The 15,441-nt window shown below is 37.1% G+C and overlaps 1 protein-coding gene across 1 annotated transcript in view; it reads left to right on the top strand.

Annotated features, from left to right (window-relative positions):
• TM9SF2 (transmembrane 9 superfamily member 2) overlaps nucleotides 1-11,139 on the top strand; it is a 56,985-nt gene extending 45,846 nt beyond the window's left edge. The window contains exons 14-17 of the mRNA XM_061171257.1: nucleotides 1,643-1,794; nucleotides 3,017-3,128; nucleotides 6,611-6,782; nucleotides 10,449-11,139. Of these exons, the coding sequence (XP_061027240.1) occupies nucleotides 1,643-1,794; nucleotides 3,017-3,128; nucleotides 6,611-6,782; nucleotides 10,449-10,516 (504 nt within the window). The 3' untranslated portion in view covers nucleotides 10,517-11,139. The remainder of the gene's footprint in view (nucleotides 1-1,642; nucleotides 1,795-3,016; nucleotides 3,129-6,610; nucleotides 6,783-10,448) is intronic.
• Nucleotides 11,140-15,441: the final 4,302 nt, after the last annotated feature.

Below are 15,441 nucleotides of genomic sequence, written 5' to 3'. Positions count from 1 at the left end.
TTGATGACTTCCTAGTTTGATTGCAGTCATTCTTAAAATAGTATTCAGAAGAGTGTGGTAGAGAGAGGTTATGGATGTAAACTTAGATGTCAAAGTTTTGTAAGTAAATGGAAATGGAAACTAAAATGGATTAATAGGAAGTGAAATGCTAATTTAAACTAATGAAAAATTTGAATGTATTACATTAAAAATAAATTATTACTTTTTTTTAACCTAAAAAGTACATGCATTTTTTTCTTAGCCATAAGTGTTTCTAATCTATATTACTTAACTAAGTAAACTGGGTAAAACTGAGTATGGGTTAGGAAGTGAAGCTGTAACAAAAGTGACTATACAGTAAGAGTAGCAATTTTTTTAATATGTAGCTTTGGAATAAATTTTATATGCTTACCTGCTAATATTTGATTTTAAGAAATATTATAATCAAGTCTCAGTCCCTCAGTCTTTCAGTCTCCACCTCTGCTGCCCCCTTTCTACCCTCAGGCTAAGAGGAAAATGAGAATTCTTCAGTGTCCTCCTCTAACTCCACTTCACTATCTTTGCTCTCCTCTGAAAGTATCTCCAAAAGGTTAAGAGAAATTACGTAGTGTAGTACACTTTGTGAGGGGACCTGGAAAAACCCTGGAAGAAACTTATCTACTTTGACTTTTAAGAGACTTCAGAGTCTCCACTGCACCTACCATGCCAGGCTACTAAAAGATTTTTCAGTTCTTTGGCATTTTGTTTAATTTATGACTTAAAATCTATATAGCATAAGTAGTAAACTGATATGGTTTGAAATTTTTTTTTAATTACATAGATTAAATAAGTACTTAAAATTCTAAAAATATAAAAATTGAAGAACGATTTAATGGTTCTCTGCCTATATACACATATACCTACATGTAAAATAATGTAGTCCACAGGAGTATAATCTCAATGAGAATATCAAGTTTTAAATTTTGATATGTCATCACAAAAACTATAGAAGTATGTTTTTGAACTTTTTTGCAAGGAAATGAATTTCTACATATGTACTCTTTTTTCCTCTTATGTAACTATGTTTAGGTACTCTAGGTTCCATTTGTTTTTATACTACCATGTAATGTGTACGAAAGGGAGAATAATTGAGAACATCACCAATAACTTAGGATTATAAAGCTTCATAGAGCCATTCATTATCTTCTTCGTGTTCTTAAGTCTTAGTAAAATTGAGCAATTTTAATAAAGATGACATTGTCCATCTCCAAAAAAAATACATTGACCACAGTTTCAGAACCAGCTGATTTCTTACAGCAAGTATGTAATTAAAAGGAAAAACCTAACTCTACCTTTTTATTAAGTACTATTTTCTGAGTACTGTATTATCTCCTCCTGTGTGTTTCTTACTTTGTCTAAAGCCATTAGTCATTGGATCACTGCTGGAAACAGTGGTGGCTTGTTCCAGAAGACAGACTGAATATTGTACCTGATGGTATCTGGTTTGTTGCTTCTAAATACAAATGTCACTTGGATGACTCAGGTAGACTTGTATCGCCATTCGTGTCAGCATGGAAGCTGAGAAAAAGCAGGCAAATAATCTAGTACAGAGAAGAATTTTTTCCTCTCTGTACTAGATTATAGATATATAATTATGAATCCTTTCTTTTGTTTTTTTCTGAAGGCCATTGAACACCCAGTTCGAACCAATCAGATTCCACGTCAAATTCCTGAACAGTCCTTCTACACAAAGCCGTTACCTGGTATTATCATGGGAGGGATTTTGCCCTTTGGGTGCATCTTTATACAGCTTTTCTTCATTCTGAATAGTATTTGGTAAGCTGAGGACTAAGTCAAGTCCTCTTATTCCCATTCCCATTATATGTAGTACTAGCTTTCTCTTTTTGTTTATATGGATTACTATTTATACCTTATAAATGTAAGCCATTCTCCAATTATCAGAAATCTTAAGAGACAAAAGGTTATTTTATCTTTTCAGTGTGAGAAAGAATAATTGTGATAAGTTATTATTAATAAGGGCTTATTATTTCTTACTCTTACTTAATTCTCAGACCTCTGTAAGGTGGGTATTATCCCACTTTACAGAGGTGAAAATGAGATTTTGGAGGTTAAGTAATTTGCCTGTGTCACACAGCTACATTTTCTGTATGACAGAAAATTAACCTAAATCTCTCCAAACCTGTGCTCTTTAATAAGTCATCTGTAGTGCTTCAGAGAAGATGCTCTGAGCTCTTGATAGAGGGGATTCAAGCCAGCATTGGAGGAAGGGTTGAGCTAGACAGCCTTCGAAGTCGCTTCTTGGGCATTCCCTGGTGGTCCAGTGGTTAGGACTCTGCACTTTCACTGCTGAGGGTCCGGGGAACTAAGATCCCACAAGCCGCATGGCACAGCCAAAGGGGGGGGAAAGAATTACAAAGTCGTTTCTTATCCCAAGATCCCTTCACTCTCTGATTTCTTGTTCGAATGGGAAAGCACATAGTGGCAATTTTGAGCATCACTGTTAGGGTGTGTACATTGCAGTATATTATGATCCTTATTTGATCGCATTGACATATGTTACAGAAAGTACCAAGGTTCCAGGTAGCATTGTCAGAACTAAATTGGAGCTTTTCAGTGATTAGAACTTGTCTTTCATTCCTGACAGTGTTTTTTCCAAATTCAACTGATTTTTATCATATATGATAAGAAACAATATGTACCAAATGTAACCTTTTCTTAGTTTGGCTCTGTCTTCACATTAATTTTTTTATCAAATTTGTCTGACTCACCAGTAGACAGATGGGCTAAGCATATTTGAATAAATAAGAGTTTCAGGTTCTCCCTGAACAGGAAGGCAGAGTCCAATAGCACTGCTGCATCCTTCCTCCCCTTGCCCCACCCCCGCCCCATCACTGTCTAAATCTACGAGAATTTGTCTTTGATTAGTTGGGAGAAAAAGCAAACATTTTCAGTTCAAGAAAAATGAGAAGAAGATTGTGTTATTTTCTGTGTCAAAGAGAAAATATTTATAGCTTCATCTTGACATGTTTGATTATAGGTCACACCAGATGTATTACATGTTTGGCTTCCTGTTCCTGGTGTTTATCATTTTGGTTATTACCTGTTCTGAAGCAACTATACTTCTTTGCTATTTCCACCTATGTGCAGAGGTATGTATTAGCAATATTCAATTACGTTAATTTGTGGACAGTATTTATAATTTTGGCATAAGGCCACTTTGAATACTATTACAGTAAGACCCCTACATACGAACGAGTTTTGTTCCAAGAGCACGTTCATAAGTCCAGTTTGTTCATAAGTCCAACAAAGTTAGCCTAGGTACCCAACTAACACAGTCGGCTGTATAGTACTGTACTGTAATAGGTTTATAATACTTTTCACACAAATAATACATAGAAAACAAACAGAAAAAATAAATCATTTTTAATCTTACAGTACAGTACCTTGAAAAGTACAGTAGTATGGTACAACAATTGGGGTACAAGGACTGGCATCGAGTGAACAGGCAAGAAGCGTTACTGACTGGAGGAGGGAGAGGAGGTGGGAGATGGTAGAGCTGAAGGATCGTCAGCAATAGGAGACGGAGGGCAAGCTGCAGTTTCACTCACGCCTGACGCTGATGGCACAGGTGCTGGTTCCTTGGTGGAACCAGATGCATGTTCGCATCTTTGAAAGTTCTCAACTTGAAGGTTCATATGTAGGGGACTTAACAGTAATTGAAGTAATTTCTGTAAATATGTGTTATTAAGGTAGAAATTGACCTGTATTCCTAAATCGAATGTAGCCTTCTTTAAGATTGAATTAAGATAGTATCCTAATTCAGTATATTTATTTATTTAGAGCTTAACTTTAAAATGTTAATTTCCTGAGAATAACACATTTTGCTGAATTTTTATTCTTTAACTGTCTGACTTTAAAATTAATATTCTTTTTTTGTGATACAGACACTTGTAGACTGAAAATTTAGTGAAAATAAACATTTTAAGTAGAAAAATTTATTAAAACATTTCAGAGATTACATTGTTATGAGTTATATACTTGGCAACATGGTGATGTGTGTTGGTGTCCTTAGGTGACTTTTAAAGGTTTAGATTGTGTTAAATCATTCTTTTGTAGTTGTTTTCTATACAGGAGATAAAATCTGACTTTGTTAAACTTGAGATGCTTTTTTAAAAATTGAGGTTAAGTTCACATAACATGAAATCAACCATTTTAAAGTGAACAGTTGAGTGGCATTTACTACATATACAGTGTTGTGCACCCACTGTCTCTGTCTCAAAATATTTTCATCAACCCTAAATAAAATCCCATACCCATTAAGTAGTTACTTCCCGTTCTTCTCTCCCCTTCAGACCCTGGCAACCACCAATCTGCTTCTGTCTCTGCAGATTTATCCGTTCTGGATATTTCATGTAAATGGAATCATACATTATGTGTGACCTTTTGTGTCTGGCTTCCTTCACTTAGCAGAATGTTTTAAGGTTCATCACACTGTAGCATGTATCAGTGCTTCATTCCTTTTTATAGCCGAGTAATATTCCATTGCATAGATAGATGTACTCCAGTTTGTTTATTCATTCATTCATTGATGGACATTAGGCTTGTTTCCACCTTTTGGTTATTGTGAATAGTGCTGCTATGAACATTTGTGTACGAATATTTATTTGGGTACCTGTTTCCAGTTCTTTGGGGTATATATGTTGGAGTGGTATTGCTGAGTCATATGGTAATTCTTTGTTTAACTTTTTGAGGAACCATCAAACTGTTTTTTCCACAGTGGCTGCACCATTTTACATTCCTACTAGCAATGCACAAGTGTTCCAGTTTCTCTACATCCTTGCCAATACCTGCTATTTTCTGGGTTTTTAAACTATAGCCATCCTAGAAGGTGTGAAGTGGTATCTCATTGTGGTTTTGATTTTCATTTCCCCAATGACTAGTGATGATGAGCATATTTTCTTGGGTATCTTGTTTGGTGAAATGTCTAATTCCTTTGCCCATTTGTAAGTTGGGTTGTTTATCTTTTTGTTTAATTGTTAGAGTTCTTTCTATATTCTGGATACTAGACCTTTATCAGATATATGATTTGTAAATTTTTTCTCCCATTCTGTAGGCTGTCTTTTCACTTTCTTAATGATGTCTTTTGCACCAAACTTTTAACTTTGAGGGTCTGATTTATCTGTTTTTTTCTTTTGTTTCTAAGAATTCATTGCTTAAATCCAAGGTCATGAAGATTTACCCCCATGTTTTCTTCCAAGTGTATAGTTTTAGGTCATTGATCCATTTTGAATTAATTTTTGTATGTGGTATTAGTTAGGGGTCCAACTTCATTCTATTGCATGTGGCTATCCAGTTTTCCCAGCACCTTTTGTTGAAGAAATTATTCTTTCCTCATTAAATGGCCTTGGCAACCTTGTTGAAAACACATTGGCCCATAGATGTGTGGGTTTATTTCTGGAGTCTCAATTCTGTTCCAGTGGTATATATGCTGTTTTTATGCCAACACCACACTGTTTTGATTACCATGGCTTCGTATTAAGTTTTGAAATTGGGAAGGGTAAGTCTTCCAACCTTGTTCTTCTTTTTGAAGATTATTTTGGCTCTTTAGGGCCCTTTGCAATTTCATATGACTCTGAGGGTTGGCTTTTTCATTTTTGCTGAGAAGGTTGTTGGAATTTTGATAGGGATTGCATTGAATCTGTAGGTTGCTTTGGAGAGTGTTGCCATCTTAGCAATTCTAATCCGTGAAAACAGATGGCTTTCCATTTATTTAAATCATCTTTAATTTTTTTTTAGCAGTGTTTTGTAGTTTTCAGTGTACAAGTCTTTCACCTCCTTGGTTAAATTTATTCCTAGGTATTTTTTTCTTTTGGATGCTGCTGTTAATGGAATAATTTTTTAAACTTCCTTTTCTGCATCGTTCATTGTCAGTATATGAAAACACTGATTTTCATGTTGATCTTGTACCCTGCAACTTTGCTGAATTCATTTATTAGTTGTAGTAGTTTTCGTGTGTGGATTCTTTAGGATTTTCTAATCTTGGTGTGCTTTTGAAATATATATATATATTTTATATATTCCAAAGGGTAAGATAGTGAAGTATCTTTTAGAAGATCTCCTGCTAAGCTGTAAGCCACTTTATGTAAAAGTAAGAGAAGCTGTATTTAAAAACCTACCTTATATAAATTGTTAGTAATAACTAAAAATGGGTTTCAACCAGGTTTTTTTTGAGGATAATCTTCTTCCTAATATAGAGATGACTAGACTAGAATTAATACTAATTTTGAATTATGTAACTAAGCTCTTGGTATATTTCTTTTCTTTTTGGGAAACATACATTTTAAAATATAGCCTAATGCTTCATTATTCATAAACTGTTTAAGATTTTTCTACACATTTTTAGCCAGTCTTTAAGTAGTTCCATCAAAGCTAGAGGGTGCTTCTCAGCATCTTTAGTGAGGAGGGAAATTGGCAAAGTTCAGTGTGAGAAAGAGACTGGAACCAATAGCAAAAATTAGGCTTGGGGCGCTATTTCACTTAGCTGTGTTTGCTTTATAACTTTATTCTTCTACATGTTATCTATTAATTGGAAAGTAATTCTTGATCTTTCATTTTTTTCTTTTCTACCCAGGATTATCATTGGCAATGGCGTTCATTCCTTACCAGTGGCTTTACTGCAGTTTATTTCTTAATATATGCAATACACTACTTCTTTTCAAAACTGCAAATCACAGGAACAGCAAGTACAATTCTGTACTTTGGTTATACCATGATAATGGTTTTGATCTTCTTTCTTTTTACAGGTAAGAATTAGAACGAGTTATTTTTAGTTAATAAGTTTTTAGGCAGATTACAATTATTTAAACTTGCATCCAAATTACAAGTTCTTAGGCAAATTACAATTATATGAAAGCTTGTGCTACTCAGTGCTCCTGTATTTAGTTTTGAGCGCAGCTAAGCATAGTTTGGTCTGCCTCCCTGTGAGGTGAATATCAGTAAATGGAAGGTGAGAAAACAGAACCTAAGGGGAGAAGACTAAACGGGGTCCATTGTTGTGCTGCAAGTACAGGGGCATCTCAGCCAGTAGTTCTCAAGGTTTTCCCCTGTTAATCTCTTAATGGAACAGTTTTGCTTCTGCTCATTTCAGAAATAGCATAAAAAGCTCTAACTACCTAAGTTTAGGAGTAAGTAGGAATTGAGGCGGTGAAGTCAAGATGAGATTGAGAATAAATGATATCAAGAAAAGATAATCATAGGACATCCCTTACTCTAGAAGTTTTAAACTACAGGTTTATATCTCCACTTTAAAATCCAAGTACCTAATGGGATACAGTGTGCTTTATATTGGTATTTCTATGTGTATATCTTCTCTGTCCACCTAGATAAGTTTTCTGTATCTCAGAGCCTTGTGGGTGCTTGGTCAGCATTTGTGGAAGGACTACACCAAAAAAAAAAAAAAGATTGGGGGGACCTTTCTTTGTCATAAAAAAATGTACATCTAAAATTTTATCTAAGATTGTGTTGCATGCTATGTGAGGAAATACAGGAGTCAAAAAGAAAAAAACTTAAAAAAAAAATTTTTTTTTTAAGTTTTTATTTATTTTTGGCCGCACGGCAGGTGGGATCTTAGTTCCCCAACCAGGGATCAAACCCGTGCCCCCTGCATTGGAAGCATGGAGTCTTAACCACTGGACCTCCAGGGAAGTCCCAGAAAAAAACTTTCTAAAAAATTAGAACTTTTCTATTTTTTACTCATCTGTTAACATTTAAGAAAATTAGGTAGAGTTTTGAAGTGCCCCTGTTGCTATGTCAGTATGTAACAAGCTTTAGGCACTTAACATCAATTCTGTACTGCAGGTCATTCATTGGTCAGACATAGTGGGGTAGAAGTTGGGGGGTGCATATCTTGATGCTATGTGATAGATTTAGGTCCATAGCCATAAGTCTTAATTAATAAATGTCTGTAAAACAGTCATAGCCTGTGAAACAAGGATTACTGTTTTTGTGCATCTGTATCTGTGTCCATGCATGCATATATAGAGTAATTTATTCCTTGCTACGCACAAAAAATAATGATCTTGGTGAATGTCTTGTTTTTCCAGGCATATGTTATAATGGTAATTTAACCATCACCTGAACTTTATTGTTCTTGATTTTTAAAGTGTCATATTTTTACTTATTTAGAGTAAAACAAATTTTGTAATCTAAATTCTGGCGCCACATCAAATTGAATCAACCAGTTAAGCCAGTAACTTTTAGTGTATTTCACTTTGTGGAAAAGGTTCTCTACATAGGAGTGCTGAGCCCTTTCAGTGTCTTGAATTTTTCTAAAGTGAGGACATCCATATTTATTTCAGGACTCTGAACTGACACCTTTTATTTAAGTCAATCTATTATACAAGACAAAATAATTGTTCTGTCACATAAGGAAAGATGCCACTTTTAGTATGTACACTATATCTATTCAATATTAAGAACAAAATAAAATACTAGAAGTATTTTGTTAAGAACAAAATAAACTTAACTTTCTTAGGGTTGCTAGTACGATGATAAAATGTTTTTTCTCATCTTAAAATAACCTTCTGTTATCTTGAAGTTCTTGCTAACCATGAGATTGTTTAAGTATATTTATGTTTTCACCATTAGTTTTCCGAAATTAACCCCAACCTCTTCCCAAGTCTTAATAATGACCCTTTGAATATCCAAAAGGTGTATTTGTGTGTCCTCCAAAACACACACAGTGTGCATGACATGCACAGAGTAGGTACTCGGTACATGTATGATGTGAGAATAATACCATTCATAACTTCTGTAGTAATGGCCCATGTATAGTCTCTTGACTTAGAAAATCTACTTTAATACTTTCTGTTTATATTACATTTAAAACAATGGTGAAAACTGTTGGAACTTTAAAGATAAAACTTCCACAAGGGGCATGTATGTATCTCCTTCTGTATTCTTCTGCACCCCTACCTACTGACAATTTCTCAGGGGGTAATCTTGGAAAAAAAGCTATGCCTCAGCTTTAAAAATGTGTTAGTTTCACAATTTAGTATATATTCTCTTGCAAAACAGAGTCTCTGAATTTATGTTTAGTAAATCTAAGCATGGTATAGTTTATAAGAATACTACACTTGAAGTCAGAAAAAGTGAATTTGAATTCTGGCCTTTCTTACCAGCCACAGGCCATTAGGCAGTTACGTAACCCCTTGGAGCCTCATTTTTGTCACCTGTCTAGCATTCAGATTTTTTGGAATCTAGAGGGATGAAAATACCTGAAAATTAAGGCATGTATTTTTTCATGAATCATCTCATTTACTCTACATAACAGTCTATGGAGATAGGGCAGATAAAATTATCCCTCTTAAATAAGATAAAGAAATGGGCTTGGAGATTCCAGGTGTCTAATCCAAAGATGATACACACAGCTCATGACAGAGCTGCTCTGTCCTCCAGTACCACACCACCTCTCATTTCAGAGGGGGTGTGCCTTTGTTACTATTCTAATCATATCACTTTCAACACTTTGTAAAATCTTTTTGAGTTATTTTATTGTAATTCTTTGAAAACTGATCATTCCCGCTAACCGTACTTAGAAAATATCCCCATTTAATTACTCTGTGAATCTGATATTCTGATATTTAAGCCATTCATATCATATGTTGAATTAATTAAATGGCAGTTTTCCATTTTGTGATAAGAAAATATTCTTTCTGACTTACTTCACTCTGTATGACAGACTCTAGGTCCATCCCCCTCACTACAAATAACTCAATTTCATTTCTTTTTTATGGCTGAGTAATATTCCATTGTATATATGTGCCACATCTGCTTTATCCATTCATCTGTCGATGGGCATTTAGGCTGCTTCCATGTCCTGGCTATTGTAAATAGTGCTGCAATGAACACTGTGGTACATGACTCTTTTTGAATTATGGTTTTCTCAGGGTATATGCCCAGTAGTGGGATTGCTGTGCTGGGTCGTAAGGTAGTTCTGTTTTTAGTTTTTTAAGGAAGGGTGGGAGGTAGGTGCAAGAGGAAGGGGATATGGGGATATATGTATACATATAGCTGATTCACTTTGTTATACAGCAACATTGTAAAGTGATTATACTTCCAAAAAAGATGTGGGGAAAAAAAATGAAAATATTCTTAAATAGAAAAGTAAAATTGGCATCCTTTTCATCTTCAATTTTAGCCTTTTCCATGTAATAAGAAAAAGAATATATTACAGAAAGCTTTCAGTAATCTTATAGCATAAAAAGTTTTTTCTATCAATTTCTGTAAGAAATTTGATTTGAATTCTGTATTTTTCAAAAAAGTTCACAGATCTATGGTATATTCCTGTTAAGTAATGATTTATAGTTTTGTGGCTTTTTTTAAGGAACCAATCATTTTAAGCCTGTATTTTTGTGTAAATCATGAAGCTGCCTTTGAAAAGGGATTTATTTTTGTTTTTTCTTTTATAGGAACAATTGGCTTCTTTGCATGCTTTTGGTTTGTTACCAAAATATACAGTGTGGTGAAGGTTGACTGAAGAAGCCCCGTGTGTCCAGTTAAAACAGAAATAAATTAAATTCTTCATCAACAAAGACCTGTTTTTGTGACTACCTTGAGTTTTATCACACTTATTGGCCTAGTTATCCTTCAGAAACAACATAATTCTAAATACACCTCTCCCCATACACCTGTCTCCACAGAATGTATTAGCAACACTAAAACATTTGTATTGTGATTTGATTAAGTATATATTCAGTTGTTCTCAGTGAAGAGCAAATTTAAATATTATGTGCATTTGTAAATATAATAGCTATAAAATTTTCAGTACTTCTAATGACAAAATAGAAGAGGCCATATTAAACAATACTGATGAAATACAGGACAGTTCATTGTAAATAGGATTTTCTAGGCTTGGTAGGTGGAAAGAATTATTTTTCTTTGAAGGAAGTAACTTTTTATCATGGTAATTTTGAAGGATAATTCGTATGATGTGTATTGGGGGGATGTGGCTTTTAAAAAAATCTTGTCTTGGTTGTAACTGTTCATATCTTCTTTTCTGTGTTGACTTCATTATTCCCATGGTATTGGCCTTTTAAACTATGTGCCTCTGAGTCTTTCAATTTATAAAATTCTTATCTTAATAAATATTGTAAAAACGTCTTCATTGCATATTCATGGAGATTCTGTAAATACAAATCCATTTACCAATGGTGTTTTTAATGATTTATACTATTATGTCAGATTTTACTGATTTTTGCTAATGTAATACTTTCTGAGTTTTGAGCTGAATGAAATTCCAGTCTCCTGGGCTTTGTAACAAAACTAAAATTTTTCGCTATTAGGCAGTAACAGAAATTTTAATCATGCATATCTAGCCAGTTAAATTATGTAAGTATAGTAGTTAATATGAGCCTTACTGCATTGCCATTAAGAATTTCATATTTTTTACCTGTTTTTCAAAATACGGTATTTTTTATTTTTTTAAAAAGTCAGTTTTTATGATCTGTACATTAACAATGACTAGCAATTCTTCTTCTTTATGATTACATTGTCTTAATTTGGATTTCCTAGAGTTAAATAACCGTGTTGCAGCATGTTGACTGGGACTGTCTCATGTACGGCAGTAAACAAAGCAGGTGGGGCTGGGTTAGCCGCACTGTGGAGAGTTCCCTGTTTCCTGCTTCAGCAGTGCTCGGGTGGAAGGAGCTGGGGACTCAGAATCCATCCCATGGTTCTGCCGCTGAGCCAGGGCCCTGCCACAGGGTCCCCTCTCAGTGGCCATCACCACCATGACTCCTCTGCCCTGGATGATGTGGCTTTGGAGAACTGGCCAACTCCTTGAGGAGGGACATGCTGAGAAACTGTTGAAGCTGCAGAACCGAGGTCACAGCACCTTCTTTCAGGACATCAAGAAAGCAGATGGTAAGGACTGGGAACACCTGAGTGCCGTGGGAAAGTGTGAATCAGTTACACTTCCAGTAAATTGCACATCAGTAATTGCACAAACTAGCTGCCATCAAAAATGACTCTCCCCCTCCCCCATTCATATGACTTCCTTGAGACCCATGACATGAATTTATCAGAGAACTGGGCAGTCAACCTGTGCAGGATGGGGGCCCAGGAATCTGGTGTTTTTGACAAACACACCCTGGGAGGCAGTGACAACTGGAGCTGAGGTTCAGGCTGGCTTCCCTAGAGCTATGGGAGTGGCTTTGGACCATCACCAATGTAGTGTTGCATCATTGGGTTACCTTTGACCATTCTAGAGGGAGTGCACCCACCTTTGTAAACCTGCCGTGTGTGTGTGTGTGTGCGTGCGCTTGTGTGTAAAAAGGGAGTAGAGGTGATGTGGAAGGGACACAGGTGTTAGATGGGGTGTGTGTGTTTCAGCCCTGCTCTACCACTAATGAGCAGATCCCTTCCAATATGAAGCCCTTGACTAAAGTATTCCCTTTCCATCCTCAGAATTCATAATAATTTTTTCAGTACTGCTGTTTGACAGTTCTATTATTGTCTTAAATATTACTCAAATTATTGTATAACTTTGCAGGCTTATCCTTGCAAATAGATCACACACTTTTCAAGGGCAGGAATCACTACTTGTATCATCTTCGGTTCAGGCCCACAGCATAACAGGACTTTGCATGTCGTAGGCGTATATCATTTGAAACTAAGAATTTAAATAAGTGATATTGATTTTAAATATTTAAATTATTTGATATAATGATATAAAGACACTATTTCAATATTTTGTTTAGCTCTCAGATTCCAGAATGTGGGGTTTTGATTTTGTAAAATTTTGCATTTTAATGTGCTTCCAGCAACATCGTCTTGTACACTTGTTCTATGTTCATTGACAGTTGTTAAAACAAATCAGCACTGGCAGAACTTGGCCAGCTTCTCTCTACACTTAGTTTGAACTGTTACCCATGGAACCAGCTCAAACGTAAAGCTACAAAGAGGCTAATTGAAATCAGAATGCTGGGTCATTTCTCATTCAAATAAAACAGATGGCCCTCCTTGCCACACTTCTGTCAAATTTGGGGGGAAATGATTAAATGCATTTTTAACTCCCACACATGGTTACTCTGCTCCTCAGAGGAATTATACACAGCGATTGAAATGCGGGGGGTGCAGGAGGGAGGGCTTTTTTAAATAGCAGAGCTTGTTTCCCTTTATTTTGAAGGTTTAAGCAAAAGCAGTTTAACAGGGATAGTCTGTATTCACAGTTTCAGTTTAGATTCTGAATATTTAATTTTCACTTTAATTCAAATTTTTCTTTGGAATAGGTAATCCATGCACATGGTAAACAGTTCAAAATGGACAAGAGAATATAGAGAAAAGTAAGTCTGCTTTCATCCTCAGTTACTGACTTTTCTCCCCTGGAGACAATCATTGTTAACGGTTTCTTTCCAGAAACTGAAACTTCGTTTTTAATTTACCTACTTGAAACCTCTTTTTTGATTCCTATTTAACTGACAGTATTAATAGTATCTGGTTTCAGAATTGGCGTGAGAGTTTTAAGAAAGCAGCTGTGGAGTTTGTATTTTTATTGGGCTGGGTATGTTTGGTATATTAGTACAAAGCATCGCTGTTATAAAAGTCACCTCGTTGACATTTAATAAATCTGTAAAGTGGTATAGACCACCTCTTAGGACCTGTTTGGGGAAAGAAATTTGAAGAGAAAATTCTCTTGTCCCATAGCTGGGTAGTTGCTCCAGCTCCACTGCCCAGAGACAGTACACAATGACAAGAGATCTAGTAAAAGATCCCAGCTCATGGGGGCAGCATCTGATTCCACGAATTGCTATGCACAAATGTGGCCCCTTGTTATTGATCTCTGGAAAAGGGACTTAAAAACAACCTGATGCCTGGCTAAAATGTGCACTTGTGCACACACACTCGCGTGCACCATTTGCCTCAGCAGCTGGGTGCCCTTCCTCGGCGTTCTCTCCACCTACCCTCCCCACCCAGTCTTATCAAAGCTTAATTTCAGGAGAAGCCACGATGTGGTTTATTTCTACCTCAGGTGTGAATTTTGTTTGTTTGTTTTTACATCCATGTCAGGGTGGTTGCATTTTTAACCATGTGAGTAACAGTGAAATGAGCTTTGTTTCCCCAGGGGAAAAAAAATCCAAGGATCGGTGTGAACAGCTGGGGAGTAGTTCCTTCTCAAGGCACCTCATCGTTGCTCCCCCGAGGTGGCTGACTTCACGCTCTGGAGCAGCCCCTCCGGGGTTTGAAGGGACTCCCCATGTTCCCCCTCACTGTCCTAGGCTGTGGCCGGAAGCCCAGGCACACGGGTGCCTCAGACACGCTCCCGGCTCAGGCTCCAGGTTCTGGCAATTCCCCAGGCTCACCCTGCTGCGCCCTGGCCTCCTAGGATGGTCCCAGGAGGCTGTGGCGACCCCCACCAACCAAAGCCCAAGGTGCTGCTGGTGAAATGCGCCCCGAGGGAAGGAAGCGCAGACCCTACACAGTGCCCGTGAGCTGCCCTCTTCCACTGGAAGATGCAGCCTACCTTTCAGAGCTGTGAAAAATCTGTAAAATCTACTTTGATCCCGTCTGACTTGCACTTACATTCAAATATTTAATCTTCAGGCTGCTATGAGGTATGTGTGAGTAAACGTATGTGAAATTGTCAGCAAATGACGAAAGGCTAAATGGGAGCTGGGTCAGGATGTCATTTTATATTAAGCCACTTAAGCCATTAAGTTCCTTCTGATCCTCTCAATGTTCTAGTTACGCAAACACAATGGTTTGGCATTGCAATCTTTATCCTGATTTTACCAGCTTTTCTAGATGTTCTATGTGTGCGTTATCCAGAGTAGCATATTACTCTTTATTTTCTTAAAATCGTAACGTGGCCGCTATCGGAAGGAGAGAAATTGCTGGAAGATGTGAGCGTTGCTGGGAGGTGGGGAGCCCCATATACCCTGATCCTGCTCCTGGCAAGAAGGAGCTAACCTGTGGTGCATTCTGAGGGTTTAAGTTGCTGACTGGGCGGTGGAGGCGAGCCCCAGGCCCCTCGAGTCAAGGCAAGGGATGGTGGTGGAAACCACTGGAGGTTGACCCAGCAATGTTCCTTGACTGGGACCTGCTGGTCGAGGAGCCCAATCTGCTGGCTTTCTGGTGAACAGAAAACATGAATAAAATATAGGAGAGGGTGTGGCAGTTGAACGGCCACTGTCTTTGAGACAGAAAAAGGTGGGGAGGTAAAGGGAGGACAGTGACTTGCTCTCCGTTTATGGAGCCTGACTCCCGTCATCCCGCCACTTGCCCTGTGCACTGCAGGGCAGCTCAAGGTGTCGCCCTTGGTTCATGCCTTTACTATCCTTGTCTGCGCCAGGCAGGGCAGGAAGCTGAAGTTCCACTAGTCTGTGAGCACCCTGTAAACACTGAAGGGGCAAGACTCAAGTAGGTGGGATGCCAAGGGATGTGGTGGGAGGGAAGTTACAGAAC

This window comes from Eubalaena glacialis, chromosome 16, assembly GCF_028564815.1.
Source record: "Eubalaena glacialis isolate mEubGla1 chromosome 16, mEubGla1.1.hap2.+ XY, whole genome shotgun sequence".
In the NCBI taxonomy this organism is placed as follows: domain Eukaryota; kingdom Metazoa; phylum Chordata; class Mammalia; order Artiodactyla; family Balaenidae; genus Eubalaena; species Eubalaena glacialis.
This window is presented reverse-complemented; position numbering and strand designations above follow the sequence as displayed.